General features: G+C 41.8%; 1 protein-coding gene across 2 annotated transcripts in view; it reads left to right on the top strand.

Moving 5' to 3' along the window:
• The window catches only part of otofa (otoferlin a), a 113624-nt gene extending 96413 nt beyond the window's left edge, over nt 1-17211 (top strand). The window contains exons 36-47 of one of the 2 annotated variants that reach the window (XM_083789651.1): nt 28-162; nt 1315-1452; nt 1581-1708; nt 2152-2322; nt 2963-3123; nt 3527-3669; nt 3763-3851; nt 5981-6079; nt 9366-9607; nt 10227-10405; nt 11217-11317; nt 16675-17211. In XM_083789651.1, the coding sequence (XP_083645777.1) occupies nt 28-162; nt 1315-1452; nt 1581-1708; nt 2152-2322; nt 2963-3123; nt 3527-3669; nt 3763-3851; nt 5981-6079; nt 9366-9607; nt 10227-10405; nt 11217-11317; nt 16675-16864 (1776 nt within the window). In that variant the 3' untranslated portion in view covers nt 16865-17211. Of the gene's footprint in view, nt 1-27; nt 163-1314; nt 1453-1580; nt 1709-2151; nt 2323-2962; nt 3124-3526; nt 3670-3762; nt 3852-5980; nt 6080-9365; nt 9608-10226; nt 10406-11216; nt 11318-13891; nt 16276-16674 lie in introns of those variants that run through there. The other variant, XM_083789652.1, reaches the window with a different exon arrangement.
• The last annotated feature ends 6989 nt before the right edge of the window (nt 17212-24200 follow it).

Raw genomic sequence — 24200 nt, forward strand, 5'->3', positions numbered from 1 at the left:
TTGTATTTGTATTTTCCTACTATCCAGGTCTACAACAAGGAGCTGGACAGTGAGTTTGGTGACTTCGAGGATTGGCTCCATACGTTCAACCTGTACCGAGGCAAGGCTGGGGACGAAGATGAACACGCACTGGATGATGACAGAATCGTTGGAAGGTTCAAGGTGAAGCTGTGCTATTCTGTTTCTGCTGGCAGAGTTGATCATAGTGGAGTAGAGAAGGACATCGTTCAAAACTCTTGAAAGACATTAAGAGTTTCACTGTATCATTCATTCATTCAATGTTTATTTGGTTATTTGGCTTGTCGCTGTTACGGTTCGAGTCAAGACAGTGTAGGAGGACCCAAGTGCAAGATGAGAGGCAGAGGCAGCTCAGTTCAAATGAAGATATTTATTATATCAAGCCCGATGAGTAGGCAGTCAAAACACAGAACACGGAGTACAAAGGGAAACACTAAACTGGGAAAACTAGGGGTTCTGAAATACAGGGCAAACGAGGAGTCAAGGAACAAGGTACTACAACGAATACTCACAGTGACAAATAATAACGAACCAACGGAGAACTGAAAACACAAGGGCATATAAATAGACATGGACTAACTAGACACAGGTGAAATACAACAGACAAATCAACACAGGGATTTGCTGGGAGAGTAACAGGACACAGGTGGGGAACACTACACTAATCACAGGTTAGACAAGGCAGGTAAACATGGGCAACACAGGGAACCAAGAGACACTAGATACTACAAAATAAAAGGTAAAAGTACACAAAAGTAAAACCCAAAACAAGGAACATAGGGAAACACATCAGGGTGACAGAACAGGTCACGGATCATGACAGTCGCACATTTAAGAAGCTACTGTAGATCACATTTTAAATAATTTCACGGTAACTTCATGTCATGAAAGGTGCTATACAAATATTATTATTATTATTATTATTGACGATGCAAACCATGGGGCTGGAAGCTGGTCCAGACTAGTTCACCATAAGCCAAGATTACCGTGATGTGACTGCCATTGCTTTAACCCCTGTAACGTTGTTCAACCTCTCACCGCAGGGGTCACTGTGTATGTAACGTTGTTCAACCTCTCACCGCAGGGGTCACTGTGTATGTAACGTTGTTCAACCTCTCACCGCAGGGGTCACTGTGTATGTAACGTTGTTCAACCTCTCACCACAGGGGTCACTGTGTATGTAACGTGTTACGTTGTTCAACCTCTCACCGCAGGGGTCACTGTGTATGTAACGTTGTTCAACCTCTCACCACAGGGGTCACTGTGTATGTAACGTTGTTCAACCTCTCACCACAGGGGTCACTGTGTATGTACAAGCTACCCGTTTCTGAGGAGATCACCAGGGACGTGGGCTTTGATCCTAACATGGGCATGTTCCAGAGCATTCCTCACAATGACCCCATCAAAGTCCTCGTCCGCGTCTATGTGGTCAGGGTGAGTAGTAAGAGTAGTAGCTTTCAGCTCTAAACCACCACTTAGTTAGTTTATTTTTAGGTCAAAGCTAAAATCCTAAAGTGTATTGTTGCAATAGAAAGCCTATATTGTATTCTCTTCTATTGCAGGCCACAGATCTGCACCCTGCTGATATAAATGGGAAGGCTGATCCCTATGTTGCCATTAAACTTGGCAAGTCAGAGGTCAAGGACAAGGAGAATTACATCTCCAAACAGCTCAACCCGGTCTTTGGCAAGTGAGTGCAGATAAGCCATATAAAGAATATTAAACGTTATTAATAAAAGTACAGTATATTACGCTGTTCATGTTAATGTTTTGCATAAACCGTTCAATGTATAATATGACTTCCAAGCCACTCTTACAGACAGTGTTTAGCGTAAGTTCTTTTCTGTGTATGTGGGGTCTTTCTTTAGTTACTTTGTCTATTTTAATAAGCTAATTTTTATTTTACAAAAAAAAGTTTGTGTTTTCATTTTTACCTTTTCTCTGTCATTCATGGACTGTGTACATTGTACATGGACTGTGTACATTGTAAATGTTCAACTATATTGTATATTGGTCTTCATTGTCAACGGTCATTAAACCGATATGTTCGAATGAGATCAGGGGACTCATACTGGATGTCTCTGTCCATCATTTTCTCATTCTCTGATATCCAACGTTCATATTTCCGTTCAGATCATTTGACATTGAGGCTACGTTCCCCATGGAGTCCATGCTGACCGTGTCGGTGTACGACTGGGACCTGGTGGGCACCGACGACCTCATAGGAGAGACTAAGATCGACCTGGAGAACCGCTTCTACAGCAAGCACAGAGCAACATGTGGAATAGCCTCCTCCTACGCTGTGTAAGCATCTACCGTATACATCCATCCATCCATCCATCGGCAAACTAGGCACATTAACCCATTTAGCCCATGTTTCTATGTCAGTCGTTCTCAAACATTTTCATGCCAAGGACCCCCAAATATATATGACATGGGCCGCCGACCCCCATCTGAAAATATGTTGTTCCAGGGAGAATAATTTATGCTGAAGTTGGAGTAGGCTACTATTGATCTATATTTTGATTCAGTAGAAAATACATTTTCCATCTGCCAATCAAATTCTTTCAGAATGCATATGAATAATAATTCATAAATTATCAAATCTGAATTGTGCTAGCCTGGGCCGTGGCTCAGCCTGGCAGTGTGCCAGGGGTTCGACTCCCGATCCCGACGGCCTTTACTGCATGTCAATCCCACATCTCTCTCCCCATTTCCTGTCAGCCTACTGTCTGTCCTTAAAAATAAATAAAGGCGAAAGCCGCAAAAAAAAACATAAAAAAAAAAAAAAATCTGAATTGTGCCTTTAACAAACAAGGTCGAGATCATAAGAAGACAAATCGTTTTTATTCTAATATTAATTTATACATTTTATTGCTCTGAAAACCAAAAACATTTGTCTCTTTTGGTCATTAACAACATCTTCATTACTTGCCAACACTAGCCATGGATACAACGTGTGGCGTGATGCAATGAAGCCCAGTCAGATCCTGACTAAACTGTGCAAGGAAGGCAAACTGGACGGACCTCACTATGGGCCCGGGGACAGGGTTAAGGTGGCCAACCGCGTGTTCCAGGCGCCTACGGAGATGGAAGATGAAAATGGTAAGGCTTTGTAGAAAGGAAATCCTATTAAAATCTTCTTTTACTTTGAGAGTGTAACCAAAAGATCTCTTAGGCGTACATTATTTTTAGCACTCCCTAGTACGTCAGGGCGTTTAGCAGTTGCAGGTCCATGCAGTATATATACTTTGTACATCGTTTTCAGCTAGGACAGAAACATCATGCCACGATCCCTAAAAACAAATGCAGTGCTGATACCTGTGCTGTTTGCACCTCCAAGACAATGGTGGATTTAGACATGCCCCTAAATACATGATGTGTCTCTCAAAAAATGTGGTTATACTTTCAGAGTTCCAAATGAATTAATGGTAAAGACTGATTAACACTGTTCCCTCCCATTATCCTGTGCTCTCTCATCTCTTTTACGTCCGATCTTCTGCTGTAGGTCAGAAGAGGCCCACAGAGGAGCATCTGGCTCTGACCGTGCTGAATCACTGGGAGGAGATCCCCAGAGTGGGCTGTAGGCTCATCCCTGAACACGTGGAGACCAGACCCCTGCTCAACCCAGACAAACCTGGCATCGAACAGGTAGGATGACATGTGGTGCTAGGGTTGAGTTGCGAAGCAGTGGAGGTGATGATGACCACTACTAGACTTTTCCTCTTGTGTGTTTTCTCACAGGGTCACGTTGAGATGTGGGTAGACATGTTCCCAATGGACATGCCTGCCCCTGGGCCTGCTGTCGACATATCGCCACGGAAACCAAAAAGGTAGGCCCAGATTAGTTTGAGATTAGGGATTAGAAGTACTATGCTATCTTGGTTTTACTGTGGCCCCCACTTTGAAAACCACTGGCTTATTAAGCGGCTTGGCTGAATGCTTGATTCAGATTACAGTATTCTGCCGTCTGTTATTTATTAATAGCAGAGCGCTTCTATGAATAGCCTACTATTGATATTCTTTATTGAAAGCAATAACACATTTTTTTTACTTTGTGTCAAGTAGCCATGTACTGGTAATAAGTAGGTTAACGAAACAGTGATGCAGCCGTTATGCAAGGCATAATTGACGGCAAGCCGGTCATTGTTTTTTTTTTTTTTAAGATATTTTTTTGCGGCTTACGCCTTTTATTGATTTTTGAAGGGACAGACAGTAGGCTGACAGGAAACGGGAGAGAGATGGGGGGATGACATGCAGTAAAGGCCGTGTCGGGTCCGGGAGTCGAACCCGCGGCACACTGCGACTGGATTACCAGTCCGGTGCCCAGACCGTTACGCTACGGCCTGGGCCAAGCCGGTCATTGTTGAGAAATAAACCTCGACAGGGGGATTAAACCCTGTCAAGAAGGGGTTAATTTCTAAACAATGACCGGCTCGCCGTCAATCATCCCGGCTATTCATAAATAAATTAATACATTGTATTTACTTTCTTACGCTAATGAAAGTTTACCATATGTTTATACCACGTCCGTCCATCGCAACACAGTCGCCTCGGAGAACAATAGAATCCATTTTCGGTTACTGCGTTTCTCGCCTCAAATGTTTTCAAAAACATTCTTGACAGCAATGTTTAGCTGTAAATTACATTTTGCGTTTGTTTACACGGCTGTTGGATACGGCATAAAATGAAGGTGCTCTGAGCCTTTGATTACAGCTTTCTGTTATAGAGCTCATTGGTCATTATACAGAAATAAGTTAACGTGCCGCTGAATTCAGTGATTGACCAATCAGAATCAAGCATTCAACCAAGCCGTGTAATGAGACATAAATGTCTTCAGGGTGATACAACCCCTCCGCCTTGAGTCAGGGTGCTGAATCACCCTGTAAGGACAATCTCACTGTTCATTATCCCTTTCTTAAAATGCTAACTTTACTTTTACAGACAAACAACTACACAGTTATTTTGCATATGCATATGTCTGCTATCGGGCAGAAACCAGCTAACTCCTAAATGTTCATTTTTCAGGAAAATAAAAAACAAAGCAATACTGCCTCATCAAAGTTGGTATTGTGACTTTAAAAAAATATATATAATAATATATATATATATTTATTGTCAAGTAGTGGAGTTAGTTGCTTTAGCAGACAGTTTGATTACAGTATTGTTTGCTGGTTTTTGCCAGACTATATAGTAGCAACAATTTAGTACTAGCCAGATTCATTTAGATGGAAAGAGTTGCGTTATCGCCATTCATTCAATCGGGCATGTTATTTTGCAACAATGGTGGATCATTTAAACAAAGAATATCCCTATAACATTCTGTATTCAGTCATTTACTATCACAACCAACTTGATGTTGATTTGTTTTGTGTTCAGAGATCACGACAAGAAAAAGAAGAATGTAGAAGTAACACTTTGCATTCGTGCTACCAATAGTTCCAAACACTAGTGTATAGTTCCAAGCATTCCTAATGGGTGTTGACGAAGCACGCAATATATGAACCATGTGAGCTCTAGTGTTTTCTGACCCCTCATTTATGCAACCTTTGCTCTACAATGGCTCTGGTAATACCTATCTCAAGCAGGTTTCAAGTCCCTGCAAGTAGATTTTCATGCTACACTGAAATTAACGACCATGGCAAAACTACAGTATGCCGTGGAAAATGGTCAGTAAGTTTTCCATGAGTCATATAGTCAGTAAGCTAAACATGCCAGACCATATGGTCATTTAATATGTATAATATGGTTCTCAACATGTGGAGAAATAATACCTCAAATTTAATACTTTTTTCATCATATGCAATTCAAGTACTGAATGTTTTTCAACTTAACTTATAGTTTTGTTCCTCAGGCCAAATAACGGCGAGTCTATTTCTTTCGCTACTACAGCCCTCAATTTGCTACAAATCAGGTGTTCCAACTATGTGTGTGTTCCTTCCTCCCCCACCCCCCTTGCCAGATATGAGCTCAGGGTGATTATTTGGAATACAGACGAAGTAAAACTGGAGGACGATGATTACTTCACTGGGGAAAAGTCCAGTGACATATTTGTCAGGGGGTAGGTACATACTACGGGGTGCGGCGGCCATAGCCTCATCCCGTGGGTGTGACAAGTATGCGTGCTGCGTGTTTTATTTTGGCGTTAATCATTATTTTCTGTTTTGTTTTTGTTTTCCGTTTTTGTTTGTTTTTTTCAATGTGTGTGTGCGTGTTTGTGCGTTTTTTTTATTTTGTTTGTGTCTCCCTGTCTGTGTGTCTGTCGTCCTCTCTCTCCTTTTCCGGTCCATGCTCTGCTGTTGTCTAGCTTTGAGCTTCGTGTTATTATTTGGAACACTGATGACGTAATTCTAGAGGACGATGGTTTCATGACAGGAGAGAAGATGTCTGACATCTATGTCAGGGGGTAAACACACGATTCCATCGCATGGCTCGTACTTAATCCCCCTCTTCCCCCTCCCCCTTACCCTGCCTCAGCTATCCAACCAGCACGCCAGCTCCCTTCTTTCCCCCCAGTTGTACTATTGACAACGCCGTAACCTTCACACCAACTGAGCATGGTGGCTAACAGGACCTATACCATTCAAACATCGTGAACATTTTATTTTTTATAAAGCTGGCCGCACCAACATAATTTGTTCTACATATCTCCATTTCTGAGATATTACCAATTACATCATTTTGGAAGAGCAGTATATCGTGCGCAGACACATTCCCTTCTTTTTTTCAGTGATGTCATTTTGACATTGACCTTTGACCTTTTCTGCCCAAATTCAAGAATCCCCTTTGGGATTTCTCCTGGAGTAGTGATGAACCGGCCCGGCCGCGGTTCGGACCAATCAGGGGCAGCTACGGGCGGGATCTGCCAATCACTTGCCAAGTAGCTTGAATAAAAAGGGCCGGCATTCTTCAGCGATTGGGTTACAGTGATCCCAGATGGAAGTCGGTTGTGAAACACATGTGAATCAAGTGTCTTCCATCTGGCGGAGTCAGGTTAAATTAAGCCTACAGTACATTTGTTTTGTAGTTATTTTGTTAACACAGACACTCAGACAGGACCCTGCCACACATTGCTGCCTCTGACAGGGTAACAATAATGACTTTTTTACTGTAGCCTTTTCTTCCTTTTTTTGGAGGGGAGCAGGGCATTTTGTTCTTGGTTTGTGGTCTGGTCCTGTATTGCCATGTCTACTGGACATTGCTTTAAGCCACGGCATTCGAGCTGTTTGGAATAAAGAACAAACTCTTGCATGGAAGCATTATCAGCAAGTGTGCATGTCAGTTCTACAGAGCTGAGCTCTGGTGCTTTTTAAGTTTGTTCAAAATTACAGTTTTATAGCCTTGTGATAGTGTGTTGTACAAAAATGCTTCTCTCTGCCACACCTACTTTTACCCTCAGTTACTGCTGCTGCCCAATTGTTCTCAACTCAGTGCGTTTTGCTGTAACAACAAAAGCACCATCCCCAAGCAACCACTTAGTAAACTAATACTTAGTTGACTGTGGTCAGCTCTGTACTTGGTCCTCACTTTTCTTCCCTCTACACCAAATCTCTTCAGTGAAAATACCCGATCTACAAGCTCACACCGTGTCACATGAAGTGACCCGTTGTAACGTGTTGTAAGCTTGTAGATCAACATTTGATCTTACAAAACATTACCCCCAAGAATAGCAAGGGTTCAAGTGGTTAATAACCACACAAGTGGTTAAAATCCACATAGAAATTAATATTTATACTACACAGTTAAAAATAAACACTTTCTCAACCGTTTGAAAAAGGTGAGAAATACATTCGGGATGGTTTCCGTTGTTGGAATACAGCATTGCTTCTTCAAAATAAAGTTTCCCTTATTTGCTTTCTCACATGAAGCCTGATTTATACTTCGTCACACCGATAATATATACTTCGTTATGTGACAGAGTTCTCATTGTGAGACTGTAGATTAACTATTTTTGGCAAGCAACACAGACGGAGTATAAATTAAGCATAAGCCTCAACCCTAGTCCTGAGTCTGTCACCCCCAATTAATACCAATGCATCCCAGTTAGCAAATCAACAACATGCTAAATATATATACTGAAATATTACAATACAAAATTCTGTTATGCTCTCACTCTCATTTGTGTTTTACGCACTATAAGCTCCACTATCTCATGTTTTCAGTGTTGAGTTTTGAGAACTGAGAATGCAACCGACCTCGTCCCCACTCCTCCTGACTAAGGAAGACATTCTCACTCGTCTGTTAATGAAAAAGCTTAGTATAGGCTTATTTCACAGGCTTTTTTTCCTTTTGCTTGCCAGTACCAGCTTTTCTGCATTCTCCTTGGGAGGAATTTAGTTTTTGTATTATATTTGTTTTGAGTGAAGCTATGAGGTTTCTGAACAGGCATTTTGAAAGCAATGATTTTCAGTAACTTCTTTGGAAAGTTTGTGTGTGCATGGCAAATCATTTGAGCCTCCAGCAACAAGTCAGTTTGACTTGTAGGTGCTAACCATACATTTGGATCACTCAAGTACACAAATGCACACAGACACAGGCACATTAAGATTTAATAAGACAATACAATTTGCGAAATGTGTGTCAAATCTGCAACAAAACAAAAAAAGCTTACCACTAGCTTTCTTCACAGATGTGTTCATAAAGGTGTCTACAATATCACATATAAATTTGTTCCAACCCAACTCCCTTGGGAAACTTTGTGACAGCTGCTGAAAGTGCACTATGGCCGAATTCTAATTAATCTTTTGATGGGGAGTCGAAATGATATGGCGTGCCAGGCGTGGTTGTCATTTGAAATGCATGCTTCTGGAGAACCACTCACCTGATGTACTTCACAGTTCACACTGGACATTGCACTTCTTTGAGACATCAGCAATACACACACCTATTGTGAAGTCGATAGTATGAGCGAATTGCACGATATGTGAGGGTGGCCAGTTCAGGAGAATTGCTCATTCGATCAACTTCACACTCAAAACTGCACTCTCTTGAGTGCTCGGCAGTACACGTGTGAAGTTGGTTGTTTGCACGGTCATTCAATATATGTTAAGAACAGACATGCATACATATAGAGATTACTGGAAAGTATGATAGATTAGCACCTCATATCTCTTTTTACACAGATGCAGTATGTACAGTACATCTACCTGTGTACTGTACTCGCATTCCAATTAACCAAACACTATTACAGCTTTCCACAGAATCCACACACTAGACATTAGAAGTGACAGTGCATGAGTGACATCCTAATGCATAGTCTACACTCTACAGTGACTGTTGACATACTGTAGCTCTTACCTCTGTGACTTCACGCTGACCCTTGACCCTGTAACCTTTCCGTACCCCAGGTGGCTGAAGGGTCAGCAGGAGGATAAGCAGGATACAGACGTCCACTACCACTCGCTGACTGGCGAGGGGAACTTCAACTGGCGCTTTGTCTTCCCCATCGACTACCTCATGGCCGAGGAGAAGATCGTCATCTCCAAGAAAGAGTCCATGTTCTCCTGGGATGAGACGGAGTACAAGATCCCGGCCCGCCTCACGCTGCAAGTCTGGGACGCTGACCACTTCTCCGCCGATGACTTCCTAGGTGAGCAGAGCGCTGACGCAGCGAACACTTTAGCTTTCTCTCTTAGCTGTTGCTGTTAACTGTAATGGTGCTCCTTCAAGACAGATCTGGTCAAATGCTTCAGCCTAACAATCTACTTCGGAAGCTACAGTATGAAAAAGAGTATGGCAAAAGAATGCAGATGTCACGTCATTTCCTCACTTCCATTCCACTTTGTTGTCTGCTCCTGCCTCCTGGTATGATATTTGTTTTGCTGAAGCTATGTATTTTCTACTTAGTTATTTTAGTCACAGCTACCTTACCCTCGACAACTCAGGGCCTTTTGTTGCAAGTCTGATCCTCCAGGAACCCCCTACCTTCTACATGCTTCGAAATCAGATAGTACTCCATTGACCACCACCTTTAAAACTTGTGCAGACTTATGGAAATAGTACAATTTAATCTTTTCAGGATGGCCTTGTTTCTAACATATAGCGGTGAAGCAGCAACTAGTGGTGGTGCCTGTTCTCCCCCACTTTAGCCCATCTCATTTTAGCAAATTGACAATTTACACAGCAATGACGTGACAATAATTACTTTGAAATGCATGTGATTTGTGATTTTTGTTTCGCTCCTTTCCTGTCCCCCTCGTTGCTCCCAGGTGCTATTGAGCTGGACCTGAACCGGTTCCCTCGTGGGGCGAAGACAGCCAAGCAGTGTTCCATTAACATGGTCCGGAATGAGACGGACCTGCCCACCATTTCCATCTTCAAACAGAAGAGGGTCAAGGGCTGGTGGCCGTTTGTGGCCCGCGATGAGAATGATGAGATGGAGCTCACAGTAAGATGTGCACTCGTACAAATGGGCAGTGGTGGAAAGTGGTGGTCTTACTTAAGTAAAAGTATCAATTACTACAATGTGGAAGTGCTCCGTTACAAGTAAAAGAACGGAATTCAAAATGTACTTGGGTGAAAGTACAAAAGTATTGGCATCAATATGTACTTAAAGTACCAAAAGTAAAAGTACTCACTGTGCAGAATGTCCTACTTCAGGTTTTCAAACGTATAACAATCTTTTTAAAATAGCCGATGCGACGCATTGTGACCTTGTAGCTCAGCTATTTTCAAATGGCCGAAATGTAGGCCTGAAGTGTTTAATGTATGTATATATGTGTTTTGTAATAATAATAAAAATCTGCAAAGTAACTAGTAACTAATGTTTTTAAATAAATGTAGTGGAGTAAAAATACATTTTCCTCTGAGATGTAGTCGAGTATAAGTAAAAGTATTGAAAAATGGAAATACTCAAGTAAATAAAGTAAATACCTCAACATTGTACTTATTGTAAGTAAATGTACTTAGTTACTTTCCACCACTGCGAATGGGAAATACTAAGCTTAGACATTTTTCAGTTAGACATCACACATTGAATTGTTGGTCTAGTTTAAATGATCATTCTATCAAGGTTAAATTCTATTTTGCACGTATTGTACGTATTGCATCTATCTTTTAGTACTTTGTGTGAGCTAATCGTATCATGTGACAGATATATGAAAGTTTAATATGCATTTAATATGTCCTTAGCAAAGATTGTGTTTTAAGAGCTTATATTTTTGTGTGGTTTCATTAAATCCACGATGCACCCTTTGCAGGGTAAAGTGGAAGCAGAGCTACATCTGATGTCGGCAGAGGAGGCCGAGAAATGTCCTGTTGGACTGGGACGGAATGAGCCTGACCCACTGGAAAAACCAAAGTAAGATATTCACAGGACTGCAGGAACGTGTACATGCACGCTCTTTCCTCACATACTGTACATTCATCAAACACAAACACTCATGGACATGCATGCTCATACTTTATACACAGACACACACACACACACACACACACACACACACACACACACACACACACACACACACACGCACAAACAGAAAGAAATGCATATGCATATAAGCTTGATCATTACAAACTTACAAACTTGATCATTACTTACAAACTTGATCATTACTTTCACACCTTGGAACAGAATGGCACAGACCACTATCGTCTTTGATGGGGTGGATTCATTCTGACAATGCAAAAAGTAGTGATGACTGTAAAACTAACACACCTGCTTCAACATCAGCCAATCTGATTCTAAATCAACCTGGTCTTGTTTGACTCCAGCGCTGCTCTATTTGTGTTGTCAAAATGGCCGACCTTACACTTTCACACGCACTCGTGTCTCCTACCATTTCTTCACTTGTCTCCCTCTGTTCCCTCCTTCCCTTGCTCCCTTCCTCTATATATGGGACCTTCACCCTTTCCCCCTGTTTTTGCCGCCTTCATCTCCATGTGCCCTGTCTTCTTTCCTTCCCTTATCCCCTCTCCCCCTTCTGCGGCGAAGGCGTCCAGACATCAGTCTCATGTGGTTTCTGAGACCTCTGAAGTCCATTCGTTACTTCATCTGGAACAACTACCGCTGGTTGATCCTCAAGGTCCTGGGGCTGGTCCTACTGCTGCTCTTGCTGGGCCTGTTCCTCTACTCCATCCCTGGCTACCTGGTCAAGAAGTTGCTGGGGGCCTGAGCCATTGGTAGCCCCAATCCCCCCTCTGTTTGTTTGTTTGTTTATTTATTTAGGGTACAGGAAAGGTGGGCACTTATAGACACTGTGGGCAGTGGGCACATCAATGTTAAATTGGCTTTTTTCCCCAAGATGTAAAGAATTATGAGACATACATTTAATCATTTACCCTTTAAGTAAGGGATAATGTACGGCTGAGTGGTCATTGTTGATAGATAAATCACCGACAGGCTGATTAACACCCCGAACGCCCGGGGGTATTTGTAAGATTAAAATGAATGTAGCTGAAGTAGCTAGATGTAGCCAAAATACCCCAGAGGCGATCGTCAACAACGGGAAGTTTGATTACTTCTAACGCGACAAGCGACGGGACCACGATGGGCCGCCAAAAACATCATCTTTGGTTAGAATTGGACGGAATGATTTAGATCAAGAGTTATTCATGTTTGAAGATTCCACTAAAATGGAGGGGGACCACTTTGGATGACGTCCCTACCGGAAATGACATTGAATGTTGCCCAACAGGCGCTCCCAACCTGAGGAGCGGTGCGCTCGGTTATGATATCATTAATGTTCCGTCCTGTGATTAATCTCCGTCCTGAGCGTATTTGATAGGACCTCCGTTTATGCCACTAAGGGTGTTAACCACCGACGCGTGGTGGGGGTGGTTAATCAGCCTGAAGGTGATATGACCACTCAGCCATACATTATCCCACTATTCCTCGCTCAAATGTTTTCAAAAACATTTTTGAGAGCATTGTTTAGCTGCAAATGACATTGTGTGTGCGTTTACATGGCTGTCATGTTGGAAACAGCAGTAAATCAAGCGGGACGCAGCCGCACAAGCGGCGCACCGAGGGTTTGATTAGGCATCGGTCTGTTATAGAGCGGAGCGGTCTGTTATCAAGAAATAACACACCGCTGAATTCTGCAATTGACCAATCAGAATCAAGCATGTCAACCAAGCCAGGTAATCATTTCTTATAATGACTGGAAGGTTTTGTAGCGATTGTAGAAATATTACACCTTAAATCGTTATACATGCATTACTCTTTTTTTACATTCAGGGAGAAAATGGCCATTTTAACACTGAGGTGCCCACAATGTTTAGGTGCCTACTCTTCCTGTTACCTTAATTTATTTCTCTCTTTCTCCCTCTCTGTCTCTCTCTATGCCCTGTTTTTTGGATAGGAATTCTTCCCTATCCATAGTTATTTTTCTCTCACACAGTGTTGGACCCTTCTCACTCTGTGCCCTTTGTATCACTACCTGGTCTCTTTTTTTCCAAATATATTCTTCTCTTCTCTCTTCACCTTATCTATCTTTCACTTCTATCTCTACCCTTTCCTGTTTAAGAAGTGTGTAGTGCATGTCACTGTATCTTTTACTGTCTGTGCCAGCCAATCTGTCTGTTGTCTGATCATCCAACTAATCAACACAGTTATCATATTGTTATGAGTGATTGACCTAATATGTAATTGTCATTTTGTGCTTTTATTCTTGCTGTAGTCTTCTGTTCCGCTGAAAATGTATATCAATTAGAAAGTGAATTCTGAGTGCAATATTTTCAACCATATGCCATTGCTTATTAACCACTAACACTGGTTTTCCCCATTTCTTCTGTATCTCCCATATTTCCACTCTCCCACCCCCTCACCTCTTCTGCATCTCACTCCATCCATTTAATATCACCCACCCACTTCACCCACCTCCCTCCCTCTCCCTGCAACACCCCCTCTCTCCTCTGTTTGGCCATCTAGCCGTCCGGACACGACCTTCCTGTGGTTCCTCAGCCCGCTTAAGGCCATCCGCTATCTGGTGTGTAACCGCTACAAGTGGCTCATCATCAAGATCGTGCTGGCCCTGCTGCTGCTGATGTTGCTGGGCCTCTTCCTCTACAGTATGCCTGGCTACCTGGTCAAGAAGCTCCTGGGGGCCTGAGAGGGCCCCTGGGTTGCTGTGAGAGTGGCGGGCGGGGAAGAAGAGGGGGAGACACTTCCGTGTTTGACAGATGGACAGATGGAGATGGGTGGATGTTGGCGTACCTGTCTAGACGCATTGGAGACCATGTCTCTCCTTCGGTTTTTCCCCCGCGTCAGGGAGGCTGAGGGAACGGTGACGGAGAAGATGGAGTGGCTGGAGGAATGGAGGCCCGGTTGCATTTTTTTTTACCTCTCTTATCCCATTCTGATGAACAACACAGCTGAGGAGAGAGGTTGAAACCGCTCCATGCAATAGCTTTCCTTTGGCAATACAAACACTGTTCTCCTCTCTGCTCTATTGCAAGCTTTACCAATAAAATGTGCAATATGTGGACTGCCAATCAGGCATGTCATCCCTGAGGATTAACCAATCAAAGGCCACAAAGTAACGCCTGATCTGACCCTAAACAACTTCTCCCAAGAAATATTATACTTCACAAAGAAGTTTCTTTATCTCTTTATATATTGTATCTGTTAATTTGGGAGAACATAAACAATGGGACAGTTCAAATGTTACTGTGCGTTTTTTATTTCCACTACAATGTCTACTAATAAATTAAGTTGATAGGGAACAAATGAAGATTTTTCTCCTAGCTATGTTCCCCGTTAACTCTTGCAGCCTTTGCACACTTGTAGAATAATGACAAAGAAAGAAAAATACAGATTATTGCAGTCTATTTTCCTACCTTAATGATATTCATTGGGATTGAGATATTTGACGTGGTACTACCTTTAGCTAGCTAAATTAAATTTGTGTTGCCCACGCAGCCACCATATGTATAATCATCACAACCAGACTTGACTGGTCGGATCAGTTAGTTTCAGGAATTGCATCACATAGCAGTTGAGACGAATATCCATCTAAGTTCATAATTTATTCTGACCCCTCCCCGGAAAGGCCAGGTGTCCTGCCCTTAAACATGATTTATACATTATGTGTGTCCACCTTAGAGTATATATGAATATGAATAGAGAAGGCACCCAGAGGAAACCCTGAGGCGAAATGGACATAGTGGCCGAATTTGTCATTGCAGCTCGAGCCAGCGCTGGTCCGTTGACTATCATTGCGCACGTTCATGTGTTTGAGGCCATGACACGTGAACGAATGTTTCATACGTGAACGCGCACAAACGGCACAATGATAGTCAACGGCAGCGCGTTCATGTGTTTGAGGCAAATCCATCCCAGAATGCACTCTGTTCCTACACGGAAGGAGGAGTGAAATCGCCTCATGCGCTTTTGAGCAACTTAATGCAAGTGGATGGGAGGAGAACTCGGGTGTCTTCTCTATTCATATATACTCTAAGAGTCTAAGGTGTCCACCCATAATGTATAAATCATGTTTAAGACTGTTAGACTGTTATTCATCTCAACTGCTCAATATTGACGTTTACATTATGGTCATGTGAAGGTCCAAACATTGAGTTATGTGCAAAGTACAGTGAAATACAATTAACAACTATATACAGCCCTCAGGGCTCTATTCTTTGTCCAGTACTTTCCTTTGCCTAGTCTACACCAAATTCTGTCACTGAAAATAACTGATCTACAATCTCACAACATGCTTGTAGATCTGCTATTTTCGCTGAATATTCATCGCAGAATAGGGACGCTAGGGTTCATGTGGTTAACACAATAGACCATTTGAAAATAGATTTTGACTCGCGTATAAAATAAACAAAAAAAGCTTAAAGATTATCACTGTTTTCCACCTAAATGTGTCGGATCAGTAAGCATGCATCTGTGTGATTAAGTACAACTGACCAGAGAGGTTGTGTGTGTTGGCATGACCTTCTATCTCTCAGTCAACCATTACAGTTCGTTACAGGTTATAATTTCCTGGAGGTATTATAGTTAAAGTGCATTAGACAGGCTTTGTAAGAGTGGCTGCATATGGGCTGACCTTTGTCACCCTGACTTCACACTCAACAGCCATAACTGATGGCATTGTTTGCAGTGTCCATTGTTGACCCATGTGTCCATGTTGCCTGTGCTTGAACTGTTGCAAATGTCCTTATTTGTGATCCTGTGGTTTTTACCTTGTACAAGGAGAGTTCCCGTTTGCACTAAACTTGCCTGTTTGTATGATACACAATTGTATTTTTATCTCTTTGTTGACATGTGCGCTGTTTATTTTTTGTGTTTTATCAATGATTTGAAGTAAACGGAAATTACTGAACTGATTTGTCCTCTTCTCTTTTAACTACATAAGCTCTACTTTATACCTTTTTTTCCACTTTTTAAACTGAAATAGATTATCTACAATCTCAAAATGCAAACTTGAAGATGTTTGAATTATTTTGAAAAATGGGGCAGTGGTGGTGGAAAGTGGTTTACACCCCGTTTTATACTGATTGTCGTATGACAGACAATATAGAGAAGATGCAATGCATGTAGATTTGCTGTATGTATGTGCAATCAAAAAGAAAAAAAGGTATTTCATGGAACATTTCTGAATTAAAAAAATATTTTTTGATAATGACATGCCCAGTTTTAGTAGTTACAATATTGTGGGAAGATCAACCAGTATTCTCTGTCTCTCTCTCTCTCTGTGTGTGTAGCCGTCCCAACATTAGCTTGTTGTCGTGGCTGCTGAGCCCAGTGAGGGTGGTGTGTATCCTGGCCTGGAGGAACTTCAAGCTGCACTGCATGCTGCTGCTGGGGGCTGTGCTGCTCTTTCTCTTCTTCTTCCTGCTGCTCTTCTCTCTGGCCTCGAGACTCAGCCAGAAGATCTTCAACCTCGCTGGTTAGAACAGACCTCTGCAGACGGGACAATCAATGATATATATATATATATTATTATAATAATAATATAATTATACTCCACATACTCCCCTCTGTATTTTATTTTTTTTGTACTACAAATAATAATGTAATCCCCTTTTGCTGTTTTGGGGCGTATTTGTCACTATGACTCTACATTTGAGTGTTTATATATTTTTATGAATTTGATTTGAATAACTGTTTTAGGGTTTATGCTATAATATTTGTATCAATTACACAGCTATTATTTGCCTTGGGGAGTAATAAAAGGACTGAATGGGAAGCTTGCGTTGAATGATCAGCTGCCATATCTTCCCGAGGGCCGTACTGAAGCTGACCAGTCGGCCATGCTTAACTGGCACCGCAACTGACCTCGCATGGATGCATACAAGACAGGTTCGTTTTGCAGCAGCACACCTTACCTGCTCTTTAATGGGGACTGTGGAGTATTATTTTGACAGTTATGTTATGTACTAACAGCAAATGTTGATCTAATGTCATTTTGTATTTTCTCTGAACGTCGTTACAAAATACAGGAGTATTTTATATCAGGCGTTCTCTTCAGCTTGATCAAATAAAGAATATATAAATTGCCTCACTAAACTAGAACAGCTGTCAAACTAATATCTGGGACAATGGGAGAAAAATACAAAGTTAATAGGAGATCAAAATTGTATAAAGGAAAAAATAGGGAAGCTCTGGAGGTGAGCTTGTGAAAGACGGCCTTTCACATGTGATTTTCTTTGGTTAAATAATTGTTAAATAGCTCTATATTCCAATACTGTACTCATTGCTATCTAGAGTGTTTGCTCAGTAATGGGAATCTCTATGTCTCTCCAACTCTTTCTTAAACCTAAATTGCATTTTCAGGTCATGTCATCAGAAAAGATGAAACTCCTGTTACTGAACAAACACTATAGCAATGATTAGTTTTCAGAATATAAGAACAAAGACCTTTTTGTTTTAACCACAAAATATTAAATATCACTTACCCTACCTTTAAACTTACAGGGAGAGGTGACAGGTCTACAATTCTGACAGAAGACTTGCAACCAAACCCAAAATTGTAGCAACAGAATGGTGCTGCACACTGACCCAATGCCGCCATCTACCGTCACAAAGGAATAATCGCACTCTCGTGCGACGTGTTGTGTTGATTTGGAGCAGCTACAATGCTACATGCATCATTGCGTCTTTTCTTTGCATCGTTAAGTTGCTGGCTTAGTGGCTTCCATTGACAATGAATGGTAGTCGGTAGACTTCATCGTTTCATCTGCCCGTGTGAACCTTAGAGTACTGTACTCTTAAGGTGTGAACCAACGCAACATTATAGAATCTCAACTCAATTAGGTTGCATGCATACCGTAATCATGATCAGCAGTCATGAGTCATCACTCATCTTCATCACACACACTATGAATTACAGATAATCGAATCCAGCTCATTCCAGCAGTGTTACCAATACCATCGGATATTTCACGCAATGAAAGACACGGGCCACGCTCCATCAGTGGATGGATAGTAGGCTAGCAGGGTGGGATGAGGCTATGGCATAATTGACTATTTATTAAATAATTGATTTAATTATTTTTTTCCTCCCAAATCTTCACACATATCACACTAAATTGAGCTGAGCAATCTAAAATACAAAAGAACACGTCTTCAACAACTATGAGATGGTGTACTGGTCTGGTGATCAGGCTCTCAACATGCTCTTCCATGTTCAAGTCCCAGATCTCCTAGTTCAATTATGGTCCTGGAGAACTTTGAAATATATATATTTCTAGTAAAGTGCACGAGCCAAGTATAAATTCAACACTGCACAAAGAAGTTAATATCACTTTTCTCTCTGCACAATTAGCCACACAACGTCCAAGTCAGACGCATGCCAAACACTCACTCAGCAGTCTCAGCTCACTGACTCTAATTCAATGTCTTATGATTATGAATATAATTAAATGTAAATGTGTCTTACTCTTATAAACCCATGGGGTTAGGGCACTTTGTGTGCAGAACACGAAAATAAAATAATCAATCAAAAATAAATACTTACTACCTCCCACAATGCAGTCTGCTGTTCCCTTTGAGTAACAACATTGATACAAAAATAAAATAAAAAAAATAAAATAACAGGAGATTCCACAAACCAATGTAACTACTGTAGAAAGAAACACTGGTTCAAAGTGTAACCTTGGCTGGGAGTCGAACCCCGGACCTCATATCAAGGCGCATACGTTATGCGGACTAAAGAGCCTGACCTGAGGAAGAGCCAAACCTAAAGACACCAAGCACATACAAATACATTTGTCACGTTTTAAGCTATTTTAATATAAATGTTTATTTAAAGACATTTAGTTATAATTATTAATTCCATCGCTTAATTGTATCAAATAAATCCACTAAAGACTAGGCCTAGTTGTAATAATTCATTCCATCTGTTAAATCCACTAAAGATATAGCTGTAACTTATTAATTCTATCACTGAGGAAATCTCTTACATTTCCGGCGTGAGCGGACGTCCATACGCCGTTACTACGCGGTCCAAGAGAGAGACGGCGTATCAACGTCGTGTGCACGGCGTGTCGGCGTAGTTCATTTTCAGGTCACTTTCAACTGTCTGAAAACACAAAAATAGTCTAAAACTGTCCGACGGCGTGAGCGGACGTTGATACGCCGTTGATACGCCGTCCAGAGAGAGACGGCGTATCAACGTCGTATGGATGGCGTGTCGGCGTAGTTCATTTTCAACTGGACAACGTTGGCGCTGTTCACTTTAAACTATTTTTGCTATGATTGATTGTTGATTTATTTTTGATTGATTATTTTATTTTCGTGTTCTGCACACAAAGTGCCCTAACCCCATGGGTTTATAAGAGTAAGACACATTTACATTTAATTATATTCATAATCATAAGACATTGAATTAGAGTCAGTGAGCTGAGACTGCTGAGTGAGTGTTTGGCATGCGTCTGACTTGGACGTTGTGTGGCTAATTGTGCAGAGAGAAAAGTGATATTAACTTATTTGTGCAGTGTTGAATTTATACTTGGCTCGTGCACTTTACTAGAAATATATATATTTCAAAGTTCTCCAGAATTGAACTAGGAGATCTGGGACTTGAACATGGAACCTCTGTGTTGAGAGCCTAATCACCGGACCAGTACACCATCTCTCATAGTTGTCGAAAGACGTGTTCTTTTGTATTTTAGATTGCTCAGCTCAATCAGCAGGACCACACACCATACATTTTCTTCCAGCTCGTCGTCAGATCGTCTTGGTACAGAGCGCCCCCTGAAATGCATGCATTCGTTATTTGATCCCTGCGATTAAATCCAACTGGTGTCATCATCATATACATTACTACAGTCACCAGGGGATGGATCCCACTGGGATCCATCTCAGTGTGGCAGGTTAGGCTCTAGTCTACTGTGCAAAAAAAATTCCGTCTAAACAGCGTTTACTAGTCATTTATCCGTTATAGTCTGACAAATTCGTCAGGAATCACATTATTTTCACAAGTGAGGGGGGTGCACCGTTCCTGGAGATACTGCAATACCAGGTCGATGCGTGGAGTGGACGGAGCAAGCCCCTATTCCATCTCCCAGTTCCAAAAATCAATTTAATATATGGTCCCCGGGTAGGGGACGTATCAGATATTAAACTGATAAGAACAGATACTACACTTGATCTTAGCCAAAAGGCCGAGAAGCGATACCGATGCGGCTTTCAGAAAGGGATAGTGACTCTCGGCAATGACCGTGTCAATTGTGGTTAACTTATATTTTAACTATTTTTTTTAAAGTGTATCACATCACACTACAATATAAACAACGCACTCTGCAATAAGCAAGTATAACGCGTAATTTAATCGACGTGTATGCCTTGTATTTTAAGAAGAAAGATAAACGAGTAGCCAGCCCGTTTCTTATTGGCGCTTTTTGGTCACGTGTCCGGCCAGAAACCAATAACAATGTTAATAGAATCCAGAACATTAAAGTGCATTTAAAAGCAATGAACGCAAGTTATGTACACATTCTCTACCAATCATAATGCCAAAAAGCAATTCACCTGCACACCAGAGTAGAAATTATTCTATAAAACATTAACACAAACACAATAGCATAGCACCCAACTACAGTCTCACAGACGAGACGTGCTCCGTGAGCGGGCCGTGCTCCGTGAGCGGGCCGTGTTCCGCGAGGGGACCGTGCTCCGTGCACTGGTGCACTCTTTAATGCCGGGTGTATAGTAGTACCAGCTGTGCTTAATCATAATTACGTGCTCGGTTTGGAAAAGTTTGATGTAGTTTGTTGTAGGTAATAGTTTAATTGAAAGCTTATTAGTTGGTAAGTGTGCATATTTGAAGAAATGCAAAACAATAATAAAATGATATGCAATAATAGGCTAGGCCTATATGGTCAAATATGACATATGATATCAAGGCATTTAAGTAATGTAATAAGTTGCTATAACCCCGTACCCCTGTCCCACACAAGTGATACTTGTCCAGACCATAGACCACAGACACAGGACCATATGCATTGGGGGACAAAGTTCTTAAGAATGAGTTGTTGCGACTGTAGGCCACTGTTTACTATGAAAACCTGCATTTCCAACATCAGTCAGTAAGTGTGTCATGTCACGCCTCGTGTCATGCCTCCATATATGGTCACGCCTCATGACATCATGCCTCGTGACACGTCACGCCACCATATATGGCCGTTTCCATATATGATATAAGATCATGACACTGACCTCATCAAACCCTAGATAGCCATACAAAGACTGGATCATCACCTAGATCTCCATATATGGAGCTGAGGCAGCCAGCAACTCTACATCTGACCTCAAACCCTTAGATCTCCATATATGGAGCTGACCTGTTCTGACATTCCATATGTTGATCCTCCCCACCCGTCCTTCCTCTTTGATGTTTCCCTTTTGACTGATACCTGTCCATTCAAACTCTAGACGGGCCCGCCCCAAAGTTATTAGTAGAGTTCTCAGGCCCAAAAATGAAGGCCCGGCCCTACCTGGGCCCTCATCAAACCCTGTACACTCAAGACACTGACCCTGCTGCAACCCTTAGATCTCCATATATGGAGCTGACCTGTTCTGACATTCCATATGTTGATCTTACCTCATCAAACCCTGTACACTCAAGACACGCTCCATGGACAGTACAGAATTAATTCCATATTTTGATCTGACCCCCCATGCCAAAGCACCAGCGCTCGCCCAGCAGTCTGCCGTCACTCAGGCAGATGTGTGCACGTGACCTCACTTCTTGCCCTCACTGGTATAGTCTGATTGGCAAGATGGTCTACTGTTATTTATCTTTCTATTCCCACAACAATATAGTCTACAGAAAAATATGGCATATTTTGGACATCATTGATCATGACTAATACTAAAATAAATGTCCGTCTAAAAAGCGTTTACTAGTCATTTATCCGTTATAGTCTGACAAATACGTCAGGAATCACGTTATTTTCACAAGTGAGGGGGGTGCACCGTTCCTGGAGATACTGCAATACCAGGTCGATGCGTGGAGTGGACGGAGCAAGCCCCTATTCCATCTCCCAGTTCCAAAAATCAATTTAATATATGGTCCCCGGGTAGGGGACGTATCAGATATTAAACTGATAAGAACAGATACTACACTTGATCTTAGCCAAAAGGCCGAGAAGCGATACCGATGCGGCTTTCAGAAAGGGATAGTGACTCTCGGCAATGACCGTGTCAATTGTGGTTAACTTATATTTTAACTATTTTTTTTAAAGTGTATCACATCACACTACAATATAAACAACGCACTCTGCAATAAGCAAGTATAACGCGTAATTTAATCGGCGTGTATGCCTTGTATTTTAAGAAGAAAGATAAACGAGTAGCCAGCCCGTTTCTTATTGGCGCTTTTTGGTCACGTGTCCGGCCAGAAACCAATAACAATGTTAATAGAATCCAGAACATTAAAGTGCATTTAAAAGCAATGAACGCAAGTTATGTACACATTCTCTACCAATCATAATGCCAAAAAGCAATTCACCTGCACACCAGAGTAGAAATTATTCTATAAAACATTAACACTTGTGTTAATTAACATTAACACAACATTAACACAAACACAATAGCATGATGTTGCGCGTGCGTGCGTGCATGTGCGCTTGTGCACGTGCAAGCGGGGGGAAAAACGCACTTCCGGTCCCTCACGGAGCACCGCCCTCACGGAGCACGGCCCGCTCACGGAGCACGTCTCGTCTGCGAGGCTGCAAATGACCGTTTGCACCACCTGGTGGAGAATCGAAGTAACTACTGTTACATATAACTTGTCCAGCTGACATTCTGTAGTGTAGAGAATGTGAATGTGAATCCTTGTTAATGTAACTGCAGGATTTGTTTCATAACATTTGTGTATGTTATATTAATTTTGACCAAGTTCTGTATTGAAGGTGCATATTGCTTATAATGGTGCAAATATTCGTTGACATTTATTATGCAGTATAAACTTCAAATCACCCATAAACTCCCCCACCAAAATGCTCTTCAATACAGTGAAAAGCAACAAAAATGTCAAAATAAAATTACATTAATTATAAATATTTGTCTGTTGTCATGCATTCTATTAACCAAGCAGCCTCAAAACTAGTACTTATGCACTCTTAACCTAACTCAAATTAAACTGAAATCAATCACATTCCAGCTGGCAGCTACACCCATGTTTTCACATGTGGGTTATCTCATTAAGTAATGAAATGAAAGCACAATGTCGCCTCACAGCTAGAAGGTCCTGGGTTCGATTCCCACTCGGGGCGCTGTGGGTGCTGGCGGCGTGTTTCCTCCTCCGCGTCATCAGTGCCCATACCCGAAGGCGGGGTTGGCGAAAGGGCCTTTCTGTGTGGAGTTTGCATGTTCTCCCCGTGTCCCCTAGGGTTATAGGTACCCTCACAAAAACATGCTGTAATCCTGGTCTCTAAACTGCCTCCCCCTGGCCAGCCGGGGCGCCTGATGGAGGGGAAAGGAACTGGTTGGAATAACGTGTTCCTTCCACGCGCTAAGTCCAACCAGGGAAACTCCCCCCTGTCAGGTGTAAAGGAGCAACTTGGACACTCAGGCATGAAGGAAGCATGAGTTAAGTCCGTTGCTCTCCCCAGGTTGGCAGAGGGTGTGTGTAGAGCCCAGGATCACATTAGATGATTGACACAGGGGTGAAAAATGGGTTACAAAATCGTGGGATAAAAAATATATTTAAAAAAAAGAAATGAAAGCACAACAATTAATCAACTTCCACTGCTTGGCTCACAAGTTTTAAATTCAGATAAGA

The sequence above is a fragment of the Protomyctophum parallelum genome (genome assembly GCF_964188405.1).
Source record: "Protomyctophum parallelum genome assembly, chromosome: 19".
NCBI classification, from domain to species: domain Eukaryota; kingdom Metazoa; phylum Chordata; class Actinopteri; order Myctophiformes; family Myctophidae; genus Protomyctophum; species Protomyctophum parallelum.